The following is a 19,200-nucleotide window of genomic DNA, read 5'->3' on the forward strand; positions in this document are numbered from 1 at the left end:
CTACCCATTCCAGTATTCTGGCCTGGAGATTTCCATGGATTGAATAGTCCATGGGGTCGTAAAGAGTCAGACATGACTGAACAACTTTCACTTTCATTCTCACGTCCATACATGACTGCTGGAAAAACCATAACTTTGACGAGAACAACCTTTGTCAGCAAAGTAATGTCTCTGCTTTTTAATATGCCGTCTGGTTCAGTCATAGCTTTTCTCTGGAGCAAGCGTCTTCTAATTTCATGGCTGCAGTCAACATCTGCAGTGATTTTGGAGCCCAAGAAAATTAAGTCTGTCTCTCTTTCCATTGTTTTCCCATCTATTTGCCATGAAGTGATGGGACCAGATGCCATGATCTTAGTTTTCTGAATGTTGAGTTTTAAGCCAACTTTTGCACTCTCCTCTTTCACTTTCATCAAGAGGCTCTTTAGATCCCCTTTGCTTTCTGTCATAAGGGTGCTGTCATCTGCATATCTGAGGTTATTGATATTTTCCTGGCAATCTTGATCCCAGCTTGTGCTTCATCCAGCCCAGCATTTCGCGTGATGTACTCTTCATGAAAGTTAAATAGCAGGGTGACAGTATACAGCCTTTGTGTACTCATTTCCCAATTTGGAACCAGTCCGTTGTTTGTGTCTGGTTCTAGCGGTTGCTTCTTGACCTGCATAAAAATTTCTCAGGAGGCAGGCAAGGTAATCTGGTATTCCCCATCTCTTTAAGAATGTTCCACAGTTTGTTGTGATCCATGCAGTCAAAGGCTTTGGCATAGTCAATAAAGCAGAAATAGTTGTTTTTCTGGGACTCTCTTCCTTTTTCTATGATCAAGCAGATATTGGCAATTTGATTTCTGGTTCCTCTGCCTTTTCTAAATCCAGCTTGAACATCTGGAAGTTCTCGGTTTACTGTTGAAACCTGGCTTGGAGAATTTTGAGCATTACTTTGCTAGCGTGTGAGATGAGTGCAATTGTGGAGTAGTTGAACATTCTTTGGCATTGCCCTTCTTTGGGATTAGAATGAAAACTGACCATTTCCAGTCCTGTGGCCACTGCTGAGTTTTCCAAATTTGCTGGCATATTGAGTGCAGCACTTTCATAGCATCATCTTTTAGGATTTGAAATAGCTCAGCTAGTATTCCATCACCTCCACTAGCTTTGTTCTTAGTGATGCTTCCTAAGGCCCACCTGACTTTGGACTCCAGGATGTCTGGTTCTAGGTGAGTGATCACACCATCATGGTTATCTGGGTCGCGAAGATCTTTTTTATATAGTTCTGTGTATTATTTCCACCTCTTCTTAATATCTTCTGCTTCTGTTAGGTCCGTACCATTTCTGTCCGTTATTGAGCCCATCTTTGCATGAAATGTTCCCTTGGTATCTCTAATTTTCTTGAAGAGATCTCTAGTCTTTCACATTCTATTATTTTCCTCTATTTCTTTGCATTGATCCTTGAGGAAGGCTTTCTTATCTCTCCTTGCTATTCTTTGGAACTCTGAATTCATGTGGATATCTCTTTTCCTTTTCTCCTTTGCCTTTCACTTCTCTTCTTTTCTCAGCTATTTGTAAGCCCTCCTCAGACAGCCATTTTGCTTTTTTGCATTTCTTTCTTGGGTATGGTCTTGATCACTGCCTCCTGTACATTGTCATGAACCTCCGTCCATAGTTCTTCAGGCACTCCGTCTATCCAATCTAATCCCTGGAATCTATTTGTCACTTCCACTGTATAATCATAAGGGATTTGATTTAGGTCATACCTGAATGGTCCAGTGGTTTTCCCTACTTTCTTCAATCTAAGTCTGAACTTGGCAATAAGGAGTTTGTGATCTGAGCTACAGTCAGCTCCTCGTCTTGTTTTTGCTGACTATATAGAGCTTCTCCATCTTCGGCTGCAAAGAATATAATCAGTCTGATTTCTGTATTGACCATCTGGTGATGTCCATGTGTAGAGTCTTCTCATGTGCTGTTGGAAGAGGGTGTTTGCTATGACCAGTGCTTTTTCTTGGCAAAATTCTGTTAGCCTTTGCCCTGCTTCATTTTGTGCTCCAAGGTAAAACTTACCTGTTACTCCAGGTATCTCTTGACTTCCTACTTTTGCATTCTAGTCCCCTATGATGAAAAGGACATCTTTTTTGGGTGTTAGTTCTAGAAGGTCTTGTAGGTCATCATAGAACAATTTAACTTCAGCTTCATCGGCATTAGTGGTTGAGGCATAGACTTGGATTACCGTGATATTGAATGGTTTGCCTTGGAAACGAACACAGATCATTCTGTCATTTTTGAGATTGCACCCAAGTACTGCATTTTGGACTCTTTTGTTGACTGTGAGGGCTACTCCATTTCTTCTAAGGGATTCTTGCTCACAATGGATATAATGGTCATATGAATTAAATTTGCATATTCCAGTCCATTTTAGTTCACTGATTCCTAGAATGTCTGTGTTCACTCTTGCCATCTCCTGTTTGACCACTTCCAATTTTCCTTGATTCATGGACCTAATGTTCCAGGTTCCTATGCAGTATTGTTCTTTACAGCATCAGACTTTACTTCCATCACCAGTCACATCCACAACTGGGTGTTAGAAACCCAAGTCTAGAATTGTGTGGGAGTGTGTGTGTGTTTACATGAGTGCATATAGATGAGTTAACTGAAGTTCAAGATGGGAGAACCCAAAGCAGTGAAAGTGGGGAATAAATGAGCAGGGCTCCAAACTATGTGGGACAGGCAAACGTCTAATCCCGTGATTTGACAGAGAAGCCAGCAGGTTGTGCATTGGAGCTGGTGTCAGGCATGAAAGGAGAGCAAAGGATGCCCCTTCTCCAGCCTGTGGATGCAGTCTGAAGGGAAGTGATATGCTTCCCAGGTAGGTATCAGGCCCAGGGTGCAACAGAATAACCCATTGACCCATAGATCATGGTATTCTTTTTCTAGACTGGCCAAACAAGCCCAAGGAACTAGGTGACAGCTAGGGCAGGTACACCCCCAAGCAACATATGAGGACTGTGAGACTCTATGTTCAGCTGTGATATGTCTGTTAAACCAGGAGTGGTGGAGACAGGGCACCTGTCTGGTCTTCTGGCTCCAGCCAGTGGCCTGCTCAGTGCTCAGGAACTACTGAGGAATTGACCATTGTTGACGAAGTATCAAGACCCCTTCCTAGCTCATGCCAGGGGTGAGGTGGGTTGGGAACATTTTCTGAGTGTCCTTTCTTTTTCCTTGTAGCCTCCACCCCCAGTGAAAAAGCCAAAACCACCCAAAAAGGTGGTTTTAAGCAATGAGCTGCAAGCAATAAAAATCCAGGCCTGGTGGCGGGGCACCCTGGTGCGCAGGACGCTACTGCATGCGGCTCTCAGAGCATGTATTATTCAATACTGGTGGAAACAGAAGCTGGCAGAGCTGCTGGAGAAGAAACGACGGGCTATGCTGCAGTATTATGCTCGGGAAAAATGGGCAGTGGTCAGGCTACAGTCCTGGGTTCGCATGTGGCGCGTCCGGCTTCGTTACTGCCGTTTGCTCCATGCCGTCCGCATCATCCAAGTGTACTGGCGCTGGCATAATTGCCATACCCGTGGCTTTTTTAGGGGCAGTTATGAACTCACAGCAAGCCAGTTAGGACTTGAGCTTGAGATCTTTCTGGGATCACACATCTGTCGGATTACAGACTGCATCCCCTTCCCAATAAAGAATTGATCAGGTCGGCTCCAACACTGTGTCACAAGGTCTCTGTCAGACAAGCTTCAGGAAGTCCTATCTCAGTGAAGGGTCAAAGTAAATGATGGCAGATATTGGGCATCTCACAGGTCAGCTCTGAGGTTATCTGGGGTCCCATATGAAGGAGGATTCTAAGAGCTGGGGGCTGGATGGGTGGGGTCTGTGATTAATTAGCAGTGGCTGCCATGAGTAGGAGAGATGGGGTTGCAGGGCTGCCAAGTCAGCCAGCTCCAGGGAAACTCCTTCATAGTGTGGTCTATAGTTTTCTGTTTTCATTTTATCAATGGTTTCCTTTGCTGTGCAAAAGCTTGTAGATGATTAGGTCCCTTTTGTTTATTTTTGCTTTTACTTCTGTTGCCTTAGGAGACTGACTGAAGAAAACATTGATATGATTTATGTTGGAGAATATTTTGCCCATATTCCATTCTAGGAGTTTTATGGTGTTTTGTCTTATATTTAAGTCTTTAAGCCATTTGTAGGGTTTTTTTGTGTAGGTGTGAGGGTGTATTCCAACTTCATTAATTTACATGGGGTTGTACAACTTCCCAACAGCACTTGCTGAAGAGACTGTCTTTGCCCCATTATGTATTCTCAACCTCCTTTGTTGAAGATTAATTGACCATAGGTGATTAATTGATCATGGGCTGTTTGGTTCTCTTGATCCATAAGTCTGTTTTTGTGCCAATACCATGTTGTTTGGATTACTGTAGCTTTGTCGTATTATCTGAAGTCTGGCAGGGTTATGCTTTCTGCTTTGTTCTTTTTCCTCAGGATTTCTTTGGCAATTCTCAGTCTTTTACGGTTTCATATAAATTTTAGGATTATATGTCCCAGTTCTGTGAAAAATTACTCGGGTAAGTTAAACCTGGGCTTCCCCTCAGTTCAGTAAAGAATCCATTAAATCTGTGGTTTGCTTTGGGTAGCATGGCCATTTTAACAGTGTTATTTCTGTCAATCAAAGAGCATTTCCATTCAATTTAGACCAATTCCCAAAGTATCCCCACCCCCACCCACCTGGGGACAACAGAAGCCCACACAGCCTGGCCTTGGCCATCTCACTGTCTCAGTACCTTCCCTGGTGGCTCTGTGAATATCAAATAAACCCAACACCCTCCCATCTCAGTGCTTTGCTCTTGTTGCCTCATCTAGAATCTGAATGGTCTGAGAGTGAATCTAATCATGGATTAGTCACCTGAGAGCCAGATGTGGAATTTTATCCTTTGCCTAGTTCAACTGGTCAGCAGAACAAAGCCATCGGCAGCTATCATCCATTCCTGAGACAACTGCATGAGGAATAGATGAACTGGTCAGATCCTTCTCTTGCCCTCTACTCCACTTAGGCAAAGAATGTGTATGTCAGCCTTCACTCAAGAATAACCTCTGAGCTCTACCTCCTAAAGAAAGTGGGCAGTCTTACCATGAAGAGATCCTATTATGTATGCTGCATCTACAGGAAATAGGACAATATTTTTCAAACTTTACCAATGGTCCCAATGACATGGAGGGTCTCATTAAAGCGTATTGTTGGGCCCAACACATCATTTCTGATTCATTATATCATGTTCCCAAGAATGAGTGTTTCTAACAAGTTTCCAGGTGATGCTGTGACTACTGTTTTAGGAAACTCCATTATCCATATCACTGGGTTAGAGTTTAACTATGTGGTGGCTGTAGATGAAAGCAGAACTAAAGTAACAGTGGTTTAAACAAAAAGAGGTTTACGTTTACAAACAAGTGTTCCAAACCTGGTACAGTACCCACGGGTAAGAAATCTTTTCCCCTTACAATCTGTTACTGTGCTATATATGGCCTCTCATCCCCTGGTCACTCCATGTTCCAAAATGGCAGCTTTGAGATCAATAATTAGATCTGCAATCTAGCCAGTAAAGATGAAAGAGAAGGAGAAAGGCATGCTACTTCTCTTTAAGGGCATATCCTTGAATTTACATATGCTGCTTTTGTGCACAGCTCAGAAAGATATAAAAGAAGATCTAAATAAGTAGAAAAAATAACAGTCATTGATAAGATGACTTAGCATTGTAAAGTTGTCAATTATCTCTAAGTTAATCTGTCAATTAACCTCAGTTCCAATAAAAATCTCATTAAAAGTATTGGGGAAATTACCAAACTGAGGAAAAAATATCGTTTTGAAGAATGAATAAATATCCACATAAAAAGAGACTGGGAAAATGATCAGTCACATAAAATACATTATAAACTTGTAATAATAACATACTGTGAAGTTGAGGCACCAGCTGTTAAGAGTCTAAGGTAAGGATTAAACATTTATTCAAAGATTTGTAGAATTCCCCCTTCATGCCATTCCCCCCTTTATGTATCATTGGGTGATAGCCCCTCTTCTGCCCTAGCAGGAGAGAGTTTTGTTCTCTGGATAATTTAAAGTAAAGAACATCCAGACTAAAGGATTTCACACACTGCTGAAGGCAGAGGTGAAGTGCCATACTAACATGGAGGGATTGATTGGAAGTGTGTAGGCTGAATAGTGAAACCTCAAGCCCTCTGTGCCAACTCAGCCACCTAAAGGCCTGCAGTCAACTTTCATTTTCTACTATCTGACTCAAAGTTTGGGATTCTTCTCTGGGGAATCAGTCCATTATTGTTGCTTGAATAACAAACTCCCACAAGCCTCAGTTGCATGCAACAGTAAAGCATGTTGACCTGCTGCTGCTGCTGCTAAGTCACTTCAGTCGTGTCCGACTCTGTGTGACCCCATAGACGGCAGCCCATCAGGTTCCCCTGTCCCTGGGATTCTCCAGGCAAGAACACTGGAGTGGGTTGCCATTTCCTTTTCCAATGTGTGAAAGTGAAAAGTGAAAGTGAAGTCACTCAGTCATGTTGACCTAGGCTGCTTTCAACTGGGGTGGTTTGACTGGGGAAGCTCTGCTCCACATTTCTCATCTTTCCCCTCATACCAGCAAGCTACCTAAGCATTTTCCTGCCTTGGCAATGGCAAAAATGTGAAACGGCAAACATTAATGACAAAACCGTTCAAAGTCAAACTTTCATGTCACGCTGCCTTTATTCTACTGGCCAAAGCAAGTCACATAACCAGACCCAACAAATAGGAGGACAGATTCCATTCCCTTATGCAAAGAAACTTCAAAGTCCCATAGCAAAAGGTGTAAATATAACGCCTCTAATGCAATCTACCACAGGCTCCAAAGAATAAAACAAATGAGTACTGATGTTTGAAATGAAACCCAACTCTGCATTATTATCCCTTACTGAATGGCATCCTAAGCCCCACCATGGACACTGAATAGCATTCTCCTGTTGTACATAAATAGGCAACTTAACATAAATCATTGATATTTTCATAAAGCTACTCACATGAAAGACTAAGACAAAAGCACAAATAGGAAAAAGGGCTTAAAAGAAATAGAGCCAGTACTGGGAACAGAATAAGAAGGTTAAAAAAACCCAAGCTAACAACTATAACTAGTTTTCTAGACTGATAAGAGATGATAAATCAGTGAAATAAGAATGATGTGCCAGCCTTCAGAATGGGAGAAAATAATAGCAAATAAAGTAACTGACAAAGAATTAATCTCCAAAATATGCAAGCAGCTTATGCAGCTCAATACCATAAAAATAAACGACCCAATCAAAAAATGGGCCAAAGAACTAAACAGACATTTCTCCAAAGAAGACATACAGATGACTAGCAAACACATGAAAAGATGCTCAACATCACTCATTATTAGAGAAATGCAAATCAAAACCACAATGAGGGGGGTTCAGGAGGGGGAACTCATGTATACCCGGGGTGGATTCATGTCAATGTATGGCAAAACCAACCAATATAATGTTGTAAAATAATTAGCCTCCAATAAAAAATAAATTAAAAAAAACCACAATGAGGTACCGTCTCACGCCGGTCAGAATGGCTTCCATCAAAAAGTCTATAAACAATAAATTCTGGAGAGGGTGTGGAGAAAAGGAAACCTTCTTACACTGTTGGTGGGAATGCAAACTAGTACAGCCACTATGTAGAACAGTGTGGACATTCCTTAAAAAACTGAAAATAGAATTGCCATACGACCCAGCAATCCCACTGCTGGGCATAACACCAAGGAAACCAGAATTGAAAGAGACACATGCACCTCAATGTTCATTGCAGCACTGTTTATAATAGCTAGGACATGGAAGCAACCTAGATGTTCACTGGCAGACGAATGGGTAAGGAAGTTGTGGTACATATACACAATGGAATATTAGCTGTAAAAGAGAATGCATTTGAGTCAGTTCTAACGAGGTGGATGAAACGAGCCTGTTATACAGAGTGAAGCAAGCCAGAGAGAGAAACACCAATACAGTATGTTAATGCATACATATGGAATTTAGAAAGATGGGAACAACGACCCTATATGCAGGACAGCAAAAGAGACACAAATGTAAAGAACAGACTTTTGGACCATGTGGAAGAAGGTGAGAGTGGGACAATATGAGAGAAAAGCATTGAAACGGGTATATTATCATATGTAAAACAGATGACCAGTGCAAATTTGATGCATGAAGCAGAGCACAAAGCTGGTGCTCTGGGACAACCCAGAGGGATGGGGTGGAGAGGGAGGTGGCAGGGTTTCAGGATGGTGGGACACATGTATACCCATGGCTGATTCATGTCGATGTATGGCAAAAACCACCACAATATTGCTTAGTAATTAGCCTCCAATTAAAATTAATTAATTTTAAAAAAAAAATGGTGTGCCATTAAAAGAATATTCAGAGAACAGGAAAGCGGTCCTGAAAGTTGACTCTTAAAAAACTGGAAAAAGTTTTCTCAAAAGTAACACACAAAAGACAGAGTTGGAAGATATTGTAGAAAATATTGAAAAATTGGAGAATTGCTCTATGATCTGACTAATAAGATTTGTATAAGTATTAAAAGCTAGTGGCCAGTGACAAGGCCCTGGCCTGTCGTCTTTGTAGAAGGTGAATTTCCATGAAGAAATTTCCACAGAAAGTAGTGAAACAAGTAGAATGTTTATTAGAAGGGAAAAAATACAAGTGAATTGAATCACATAGGCGAGCTCAGATAGGGTCCTATCCTCATGGTAGTTTGAATCACTTATATGGGGCATTTCTTACAGGTTTCTTCTAGCCAGTCATCTTGCTCTTGCCTGGCTCTGAGTCTGTATTTGGTTTAACTCAGGGTCCTCCCATGTGTGTGTGTGCATCTCTTAGCCAAGGTGGATTCTAGTGAAGAGGCCAAGGATAGTTTGACATCATCTACTATTGGGTGGTGCCTCCTCCCTTTCTGGCCCCCAAGCAGCCTTTCTGTTCATGTGTAGTCAGAAAGATCTCTTTGAACTTGAGAATGAGAAATATGTGGTCTCTATCTTTTGTCTAGGCAGGGCTCAGCTCCTCTCTTGCTCCTGCGATTATCTTCATCTTGAGAGTATCAGTCCACAGGGGACAAACTTCAGCTGCTCAGCCTGGAGCCCACCTATCTCCTGCATCAAGTTCACACAGCCAGAAAGAATCTGTATCAAGACTGGAACCCAGATACTTAAACTATGAGTCACATTGTGTCTCACAGAAGTCTCACAGACTGTCTCACACAAGTCTCTAGTCAGAGGAATGCAAAGTAAAACACCAAGGTGACACCACTTTGCATCTTTCAGTTTCAGAAAAATTAGTGATTGACAGAAGTCAGATCGAATCTGCCACTGTGGAGAGCAGTTTGTCAGCATTTTATGGTGTGGAGGAGCCACCTCTTCTATGACTCAGCAAGCCACCCTGTGTGTAACCCTGGAGAATGCCTCCCACAGTTGCAGAGTGATAGGAAGTTGCTCCTTGCAGCATTGTCTGTTGTAGAGAATCCTTGGAGGTCACTTAGAAATTAATTCAGAGGATAAAAACAGATTATTCTGGGTCATGAGTACATATAGAGTCACTTTTATCAAATTATATATATATATATATATAAACATTTTCATAATAAAAAGAGTTTCTATGAAACTGCGTGGGAAGAGAAAGGAAATCAAGAGTGTACTTCATGGTATGGCTGTCAGTAGCACTCTCTTGTCATGATAATGTAAACACTTAAGTCATGATCGGACCTAAGTTGCAAATAACCTCATAGGGAAAATGAGGGGAGGAGAATGTGGGGTTGTTTGGAATGGGGCAGAAAAACTAAACCATCTTCTTTGGTGGAAAGTTGATAGATAATACATGAAATGAAGAGGCCATGTCAGCCTGCTAACTGCGATATGGAGAGAGAGTGTGTGAACATGGCTGGGAAGTGACTGTGGAGACAGAAGACTGATGGCTTTTGAAGCAAGCCTGAATACCTAATTAACTTTAAACGACCACTGCCACTAGGAGGAGTCTGAGGTATTACCTGTCTCCTTGGTAAATTCTTCCTGCCCACTATATTTCAGACAGGATGAAAGGGCTTCTTTTGTTATAAGGAATGTAACATTGGCCTGCTAAGTGCAACTCAACAGCTATAGAAGGACAGCAGCTGGAGAGAGGAAGCAGAGATTGACTGAGGTGCATCCATCCCAAACCTTCCTTGGCCCTTTCTGCTCACCATCCTTACCCACACTCTACCCCATTAGAGGAGGGACTTTCTCACCTACTGAAGAAGGGCACCATTGCAGAGAAAATGGGAGGGTGTGGCGGGCAGCCTGAGCCTATGCACCTTCCTCTGCATTATGTGAGCTGCTCTGCTCAGTAGCTGAGGACAGGATGATCTTGTGGGTGGACCAAACCAGAGATCATTCTTGGGATAAGACACACTCTCAGGGGATGTGGTCCTACCCTGGTGCATCCCGAGTAGGAGGGAAATGCAGGTGTTTCCACTTTACCCAACAAGCTTAAGCCTGGAGAAGGCAACATGGTCCTTGGGTCATAGTTACCCTTGTGACATCATGGCTATCTCCTCATCTACCTTCCTTCCTGCCTCTGCCAAGACCAATGGAGCAGTGACCAGAGAGGGATATGAACACCTGAACCTCTGCCCCAAAACCATGGGCAGTAAATGCTGTGTAAGACTTAGATACTCCCTTCCCCAAGGGTGGGGAGTTGCCCCATGGCTGAGGGAAGCTCTAGATGACTTCAAGGACCCTGGAAAAGAACAGGGAGCTGGGGCTTTGGGAACTTTGCACAGAGACTGGTGCTTACTCATGCTTTCTCCCTGTGTTCTGATTGCAGAAGTCTGAACCAGATAATGATGATCTAGAGAAAGAGAGGAAAAGGAAGGTAGGTGGGGCCCAGGAGCATGGGGGAACCTCAGACCATTGGCCTTCTGACCCCAGGGTCCCTGGAAGTAAAGGCTTCATCTCTAGTCTCACAGGAATCAGCTCAGTGGTGCCTTCCTGTCCTGGTATATTCCCTTCATATTCTGGGTGAGGGAGAGAGACAGTAGTGAAGCCAGGAATCAGGATATTGACAGGCCACGTGGAAGGTGAAACACAGCACAGTGAAAACTGGAGAGCTAGAGAAAGGAAATCTTGGGCCTAGAAGGATATGAGAGTGATTGAGAGATAGAGAAAGTGTTAGTTGCTCAGCCGTGTTCGACTCTGCAACTCCATGGACTGTAGCCCTTCAGTCTCCTCTGTCTATGGGATTCTCCAGGTAAGAATACTGGAGTGGGTTGCCAATCCATTCTCCAGGGGATCTTCCCGACACAGGGATCCAAGCCAGTCTCATGCATTTCAGGCAGATTCTTTGCCATCTGAGCCCCCAGGAAAGAGTAGTGGAAGTCAAAAGAAATGAGGTGGAGGAAGCTATGAGGGGGCTGTGATGGAGGTAGCATCACAGGCTGGAATCTGGGCTGAGATGCAAGCTACAAACTCAGAGTTTAATCCTCATGAGGACCCTTTGGTTCCTCACATCCACTTCTGGTCTTCTGGATCAGAAAGACCATTTCTGGTCTTCTGGATCACTGATTCCATGAACCTGTGAAGACCACAGGGCAAGCATATCCTCATTTTATACAAAGACACGGACTCAGAGGGTAAGCAGATGTGTTTGTGTGCATAGGCAAGACAGAGGTAGAGCCAGAACCCCACCCAAGGTTCCTGGGTCCTGAGAACCACCAGGGAAAAGGCTGATTGTTCAGAGAGACAATCAGAGGTCCTTTGTGGCAGACACCACAGCTGTGGTTGATGGTGACAAATTCACTGGGAGTCTTCTGCTTTGCTTGGTTAGTTGCTTCTTGCAAAACAACGCCAGATAGCAAGGATGAAGGCAGCTGGGAAGATCCAGGCCTGGTGGCGTGGAACCCTGGTGCGTAGGACCCTGCTGGCAGCCGCCCTCAGGGCCTGGATGATTCAGTACTGGTGGAGAACAGTCCTGTGGAAGAAGTTGTATATGCGACGGCAGAACTCACTAAAGATCTATATAATCCAGGAGCAGGCGGCAGTCAAGCTCCAGTCCTGGGTTCGCATGTGGCAGTGCCATCAACGTTACTGCCAAGTATGCAACGCTGTATGCATACTACAAGCTCCAAAGAGCTGCTTCACCTTTCAGACCAGTGATGTTTCACAGGCACAATACGGAGGTGCTTTCAACCAGCCAGAGTTCCATATTGAAATCCTATCAATCTAAGAGAATACTATAGGGTGGAGAACTGGCTCCACCACCCCAATAAATGTCTGACCAGGTTTTGTGTGTTTCAGTGACTCAGAATGGGGACCCCAAAGATTCAGACCCTGTGCTCTTCTCCTCAGGGAACACTTCAATATATGTATTTCTCACTCCTACCCCCACTCCTGCCCCTCAGTGCCCATGGCCCCTGTTTGGACCCACAGTAGCCATGTGCCACTCTATCCAAATCAGAAACTGCTGCCTGAGGGTGACCTCATATATGCAGAGCCAGGTGTCCCATTCCACATCTCTATCATCAGTCTTGTCTCGGAAACTTGCAATTGGGAGGCATTGGCCTTTGTATTTCTGAAGACTCTGGGTACCTCCTCAAATGAGAGTGAAGACATGCTACACACACTCAGCCTGCCACTGGGACCCAGCGAAGATTGCACCCATTGGCTTTGTGTTTGGCAAGCCCCAGGCAGAAGTCAGCCACTTGGCTGGCTCTCCTGTGAACAGAGCAGCCCAGAGAAACCACAGGAGGCTGGCCTGAGTGATAACTGGACACAAGGTTTTGCAAGCTTCATGCTAATTTAGATTCTATTTTCTTTTTTAAAATTAATTTATTTGGCTGTGTTGGGTCTTAGTTGCAGCACATTATGGGGTCTTTGTTGTATCCGGATGCGATTCTCTTTGGGAAATAGCAGATACCATGATCTTAAGGAACCTCAGTACTGCCTCTACCCTCCCCCGTCATTGCAAGCTTCTCAAGGGTGCTAAACACAAATAAGGTTCCCACTGATTATCAAATACCTCCACTCTATGTATGAAACCATTCTTAGTGACTTCAACGTTGACTGGATGATGCCTCCATGCTTCTTGCCTCTCACTTCCTGTGATTTTGACTTCCACCCTAGCTTAGTCATTCACTCCTGTGATGGCACTAAAGACCATTGTTTCTGATGCTGTCTATGGGGAAGGACCATTTTTTTAAAATGTTCAATCCATCATAGGCCAATTATTTTGTAAAACAAATTTTGATGAAAATAAATGGAAAAGCATATAGAATACAAGGCTTCTTTTTAATTATCAGAACATACATAAAATTACTATTTCAAATTGCTTTCAGTTCAATTCAGTTGTGTCCGACTCTTTGCGATCCCATGAACCATAGCACACCAGGCCTCTCTGTCCATCACCAACTCCTGGAGTTCACCCAAACCCATGTCCATTGAGTCGGTGATGTCATCCAACCATCTCATCCTCTTGTCGTCCCCTTCTCCTCCTGCCCTCAATCTTTCCCAGCATCAGGGTCTTTTCAAATGAGTCAGCCCTTCGCATCAGGTGGCCAAAGTATTGGAGTTTCAGCTTCAGCATCAGTCCTTCCAGTGAGCATTCAGGACTGATTTCCTTTAGGATGGACTGGTTGGATCTCCTTGTAGTCTCAAGAGTCTTCTCCAACACCACAGTTCAAAAGCATCAATTCTTCGGCGCTCAGTTTTCTTTATAGTCCAACTCTCACATCCATACATGACCACTGGAAAAACTATAGCTTTGACTAAACAGACTTTTGTTGACAAAGTAATGTCTTTGCTTTTCAATATGCTGTCTAGGTTGGCCATAACTTTCCTTCCAAGGAGTAAATGTCTTTTAATTTCATGGCTGCAGTCACCATCTGCAGTGATTTTGGAGCCCCCAAAAATTAAGTCAGCCACTGTTTCCACTGTTTCCCCATCTATTTACCATGAAGTGATGGGACCAGATGTCATGATCTTAGTTTTCTGAATGTTGAGCTTTAAGCCAACTTTTGCACTCTCCTCTTTCACTTTCATCAAGAGGTTCTTTAGTTCCTCTTCACTTTCTGCCATAAGGGTGGTGTCATCTGCATATCTGAGGTTACTGATATTTCTCCCGGCCATCTTGATTCCAGCTTGTGCTTCATCCAGCCCAGCATTTCTCATGATGTACTCTGCATGTAAGTTAAATAAACAGGGTTCCAATATACAGCCTTGATGTACTCCTTTTCCTATTTGGAACCAGTCTGTTGTTCCATGTCCAGTTCTAACTGTTGCTTCCTGACCTGCATACAGGTTTCTCAAGAGGCAGGTCAGGTGGTCTGGTATTCCCATCTCTTTCAGAATTTTCCACAGTTTGTTGTGATCCACACAGTTGAAGGCTTTGGCATAGTCAGTGAAGCAGAAGTAGGTGTTCTTCTAGAATTCTCTTGCTTTTTTGATGATCCAACGGATGTTGGCAATTTGATCTCTGGTTCCTCTGCCTTTTCTAAATCCAGCTTGTACACCTGGAAATTCATGGTTCATGTACTGTTGAAGCTTAGCTTGGAGGATTTTGAACATGACCTTGCTAGCATGTGAAATGAGTGCAATTGAAATGTGAAATGAGGTAGTTTGAACATTCTTTGGCATTGCCCTTCTTTGGGACTGGAATGAAAACTGACATTTTCCAGTCCTATGGCCACCACTGAGTTTTCCAAATTTGCTGGCATACTGAGTGCAGCACTTTCACAGCATCACCTTTGAGGATTTGAAATGGTTCATCTGGAATTCCATCACCTCCACTAGATTTGACCCTGCACAGCATGGCTCATAGTTTCATTGAGTAGACAAAGCTGTGATCCATTTGATCAATTTGGTTAGTTTTCTGTGATTATGGTTTTCATTCTGTCTGCCCTCTGATGGATCATACTTGATTTACAATGTGTAATAGTTTCTGCTGTACAGCGAGGTGAATCAGTTATGCATATATATCCACTCTTTTTAGATTCTTTTCACATAGAAGTCATTATAGAATATTGAACAGAGTTCTCTGTGCTATACAGTAGGTTCATCTGTTTTATATATATTAATGTGTATATGTCAATCCTGATCTCCTAATTCATCCCTCCCCCCATTAACCTTTGGTAACCACATGTTTGTTTTCTACATCTGTGACTCTATTTTGGTTTTGTAAATAGGTTATAATCTTGCTTCCTGACCTGAAGATTTTACATTATTTCCTGTCTCTTCAAATGGTCAGTTCTCCCTCTTTTCTTCTTAACCTCAAACGATGATATTACCACACACTTAACGGAGGAAACAGCAGCAGAACCCACCTTGCTGTCATCTCATCCTCTATCTTAGCATCATTTGCACCACACTTTTTGCCTTCCTTGAGTTGAAATGAACTGTCTTTGCCCTACTTGAGGCTACCCCCTCCACTTTGCTCTTCTTGTACTCCTTTTTTATCTTTTGTTCACTGTCACCTCTTACCTTTGCAATGATGTCATCCTGTAATTTCATTTGTTTGAATCATTTTCCACCTTTTCATCAAGTCATTCCCATCAGCCTACAAACTATCCCCCATAATTAAAAAGTCCATGCTTGACTATCTCCTATTCCAGGTTTTACATCTCCTTAGAGCAAAATGTGTTGTCACTACCTCCCCTTCTGTTGTTCCCATTCTCTCCTAAACTCACTCCAATTGGGCTTTCCTTACCACCAACTCCATAGAAACAATATTCATCAAAAGTACTCAATGAGAGAGACTGTTGGCAAAAATGACCAAAATTAGGGACTTCCCTGGTGGTCCAGTTGCTAAGAATCTGCACTTCCACTGCAGGGGGCACAAGTTCAATCCCTGGTTGGGGAACTAAGATCTCACATACCACACGGTGCTGCCAAAAAAATAAAAGGTTACCTCCCTTGACTGTTCACCCAGTCTGCTTGATTCAGAGGAATCCTCTCTGGATGCTCACTTTTACTTTCCTCCGTTCATTCCCTTCCACATCAGTCCACCATGAAATGCTGTTGGCTCCATCTCTGTAATACAACAGTATCTGCAATATAAGAGATGAATGAAGATTAGAAAAACTAGATCACTCACACATTGCTCATGGGAATATAAAATGGAGTAACTGTTATGGAAAACAGTTTGGTAGTCTCTCAGAAAATTGATTATGGAATTATGAATAACCCAGCCCCTAGATATATACTCAAGAGAACTGAAAACATATGTTCAAACAAAAGCTTCTTCAAAATTTCATAGTTAGATAATAGCTAAAAACTTGGAAACAACCAAAATGGGTGAATGACTAAATAAATCATAGTACATTCATACAATGGTATCAGTTCAGTTCAGTCGCTCAGTCGTGTCCAACTCTTTGCAACCCCATGAATCACAGCACGCCAGGCCTCCCTGTCCATCACCAACTCCCAGAGTTCACTCAAACTCATGTCCATCAAGTTGGTGATGCCATCCAGCCATCTCATTCTCTGTCGTCCCCATCTCCTCCCACCCCCAATCCCTCCTAGCATCAGATTCTTTTCTAGTGAGTCAACTCGTCGCATGAGGTGGCCAAAGTATTGGAGTTATACTACACAACAATAGAAATGAACAACTGCTACATACAACTTGTATGGACCTCAAGGAAAAGTACAGACTTGACATTGATAGAACCATCTGCCTTCCAACTATGGGGAAATCTAAGGGATTGCAGACCTGAGGGATTTGAACCAATATTCCCAAGTCATGGGCATTCGATGTTGTATAACAGAGTCAAGTCTACCCAAAGTTGCAGGCAGGGGAAGGTGAATTTCCACAGTTGTTAAGGATTCAAGTCCTATATCTGGGATCTCTGGGCAAGGCAGGAGGTGGAGTATGTAGTGGACTCAGCATAGAATTTACAGAGAACAACCTACCCTTATCTTTCCCCTTTTAATTCTGATTACAGGAAAATGTTGATAAAACAGCATTGATGAACATGAAAGTAGAAAAGGAAAAGACAAAAAAACCTCCACCCTCTAAACCAAAAGTAAGTCAACAGAGCCCCTCAAAGTTGAGGGGGACCCCAACCTGCAATGTGTCTAAAGTCACCCAGGAGTGACAGTCGTCTTCTCTGTGGCCCATAGCATGGGATGAGCAGGGAATTTGTCACCCAAAGCAAAGTCTATTTGTGAGTGAAAGGTAGTGCTAGGGATTATTGCTCAGGAACAACAGCCATAAACTGAGTGTCCTAGTCCAACCGAGGTGAGTGCTTGTCCTGTCCAGAGTTGGAATGAGTAGCAATCGACTCATCCTGGGTCGTCCTTCTGTCCTAGCTCCTTCTAGGTCTGAAAAGGTGGGTGGCTGAGACAGGGAGATTCGGATTACAGGGAGAAGAAACCCTGCAAAGTGGGAGCCCCAGGCCATGCCAAGTTGGGGAGTGGGGTGGTGAGGGCTGTGTTTGGGGGATACATAGTCAACTATAGGGAAACCCAAGTCTAGAATTGTGTGGGAGTGTGTGTGTGTTTACATGAGTGCATATAGATGAGTTAACTGAAGTTCAAGATGGGAGAACCCAAAGCAGTGAAAGTGGGGAATAAATGAGCAGGGCTCCAAACTATGTGGGACAGGCAAACGTCTAATCCCGTGATTTGACAGAGAAGCCAGCAGTTTGTGCATTGGAGCTGGTGTCAGGCATGAAAGGAGAGCAAAGGATGCCCCTTCTCCAGCCTGTGGATGCAGTCTGAAGGGAAGTGATATGCTTCCCAGGTAGGTATCAGGCCCAGGTGCAACAGAATAACCCATTGACCCATAGATCGTGGTGTTCTTGTTCTAGACTGGCCAAACAAGCCCAAGGAACCAGGTGACAGCTAGGGCAGGTACACCCCCAAGCAACATATGAGGACTGTGAGACTCCAAGTTCAGCTGCGATATATCTGTTAATCAAGAGTGGCAGAGATGGGGAACTTGTCTGGTTGGTCTTCTGGCTCCAGCCAGTGGCCTGCCCAGTGCTCAGGAACTACTAAGGAATTGATCATTGTTGACAAAGTATCAGGACCCCTTCCTGGCTCATGCAAAAGCTTAGGTGGGTTGGGAACATTTTCTGAGTGTCCCTTCTTTTTCCTTGCAGGCCCTCCCCAAAAAGGAAGGTGAAGAGCAGAAAACTATAAAGATCCAGGCCTGGTGGCGGGGCACCCTGGTGCGCAGGACTCTACTGCATGCAGCACTCAGAGCATGTATCATTCAGTACTGGTGGAGACAGAGGCTGGAAAGGCTATTGGAGAAGAAGCGATTGTCTGTGCTGAAGAATTATACTCGGGAAAAATGGGCAGTGATCAAGCTACAGTCCTGGGTTCGCATGTGGCACACCCGTCTTTGTTACTGCCGTTTGCTCCAAGCTGCCCGCATCATCCAAGTCTACTGGCGCTGGCATAATTGCCAGACTCATGGCTTTTTCCGGGGCCGTTATGACCTCACAGCAAGCCAGCTCGGACTTGAGCTTGACATCTTTCTGGGATCACACATCTGTCGGATTACGGACTGCATCCCCTTCCCAATAAAGAACTGATCAGGTCGGCTTCAATACTCTGTCACAAGGTCTCTGTCAGACAAGCTTCAGTTCAGTTCAGTTGCTCAGTCTTTGCGACCCCATGAACTGCAGCACACCAGTCCTCCCTGTCCATCACCAACTCCCAGAGTTTACTCAAACTCATGTCCATTGAGTCAGTGATACCATCCAACCATCTCATCCTCTATTGTCCCCTTCTCCTCCTGCCTTCAATCTTTCCCAGCATCAGGGTCTTTTCAAATGAGTGAGCTCTTCGCATCAGGTGGCCAAAGTATTGGAGTTTCAGCTTCAGCATCAGTCCTTCCAATGAATATTCAGGACTGATTTCCTTTAGGATGGACTGGTTGGATCTCCTTGCAGTCCAAGGAACTCTCAAGAGTCTTTTCCAACACCACAGTTCAAAAGCATCAATTCTTCAGCACTCAGTTTTCTTTCTAGTCCAACTCTCACATCCATGCATGACTACTGGAAAAACCATAGCTTTGACTAGACAGACCTTTGCTGGTAAAGTAATGTCTCTGCTTTTTAGTATGCTGTCTAGGTTGGTCATAACTTTCCTTCCAAGGAGTAAACGTCTTTCAATTTCATGGCTGCAGTCACCATCTGCAGTGATTT

The 19,200-nt window shown here is 43.6% G+C and overlaps 3 protein-coding genes across 3 annotated transcripts in view; all 3 read left to right on the forward strand.

The window, feature by feature from the left end:
• LOC129547606 (IQ domain-containing protein F5-like) overlaps positions 1-3,679 on the forward strand; it is a 32,530-nt gene extending 28,851 nt beyond the window's left edge. Inside the window, exon 4 of the mRNA XM_055413351.2 lies at positions 3,210-3,679. Coding sequence (XP_055269326.2) covers positions 3,210-3,677 — 468 coding nt within the window. The 3' untranslated portion in view covers positions 3,678-3,679. The remainder of the gene's footprint in view (positions 1-3,209) is intronic.
• A 6,918-nt stretch (positions 3,680-10,597) lies between these two features.
• Positions 10,598-12,278, forward strand: IQCF3 (IQ motif containing F3). The gene is made up of 3 exons (XM_055413352.2): positions 10,598-10,714; positions 10,881-10,928; positions 11,880-12,278. Exons 1-3 carry the CDS (start codon positions 10,598-10,600, stop codon positions 12,276-12,278), a joined length of 564 nt encoding a protein of 187 aa, XP_055269327.2.
• Positions 12,279-16,990: 4,712 nt separating this feature from the next.
• On the forward strand, positions 16,991-18,805 carry LOC129547608 (IQ domain-containing protein F5-like). Its single transcript, XM_088831644.1, has 2 exons — positions 16,991-17,067; positions 18,148-18,805. The coding sequence occupies exons 1-2, from the start codon at positions 17,011-17,013 to the stop codon at positions 18,583-18,585; spliced, it is 495 nt and encodes a 164-aa protein (XP_088687770.1). The 5' UTR covers positions 16,991-17,010; the 3' UTR covers positions 18,586-18,805.
• Positions 18,806-19,200: the final 395 nt, after the last annotated feature.

The sequence above is a fragment of the Moschus berezovskii genome, chromosome 24, assembly GCF_049115385.1.
Source record: "Moschus berezovskii isolate FMDL1 chromosome 24, NW_MosBer_1.0, whole genome shotgun sequence".
NCBI classification, from domain to species: domain Eukaryota; kingdom Metazoa; phylum Chordata; class Mammalia; order Artiodactyla; family Moschidae; genus Moschus; species Moschus berezovskii.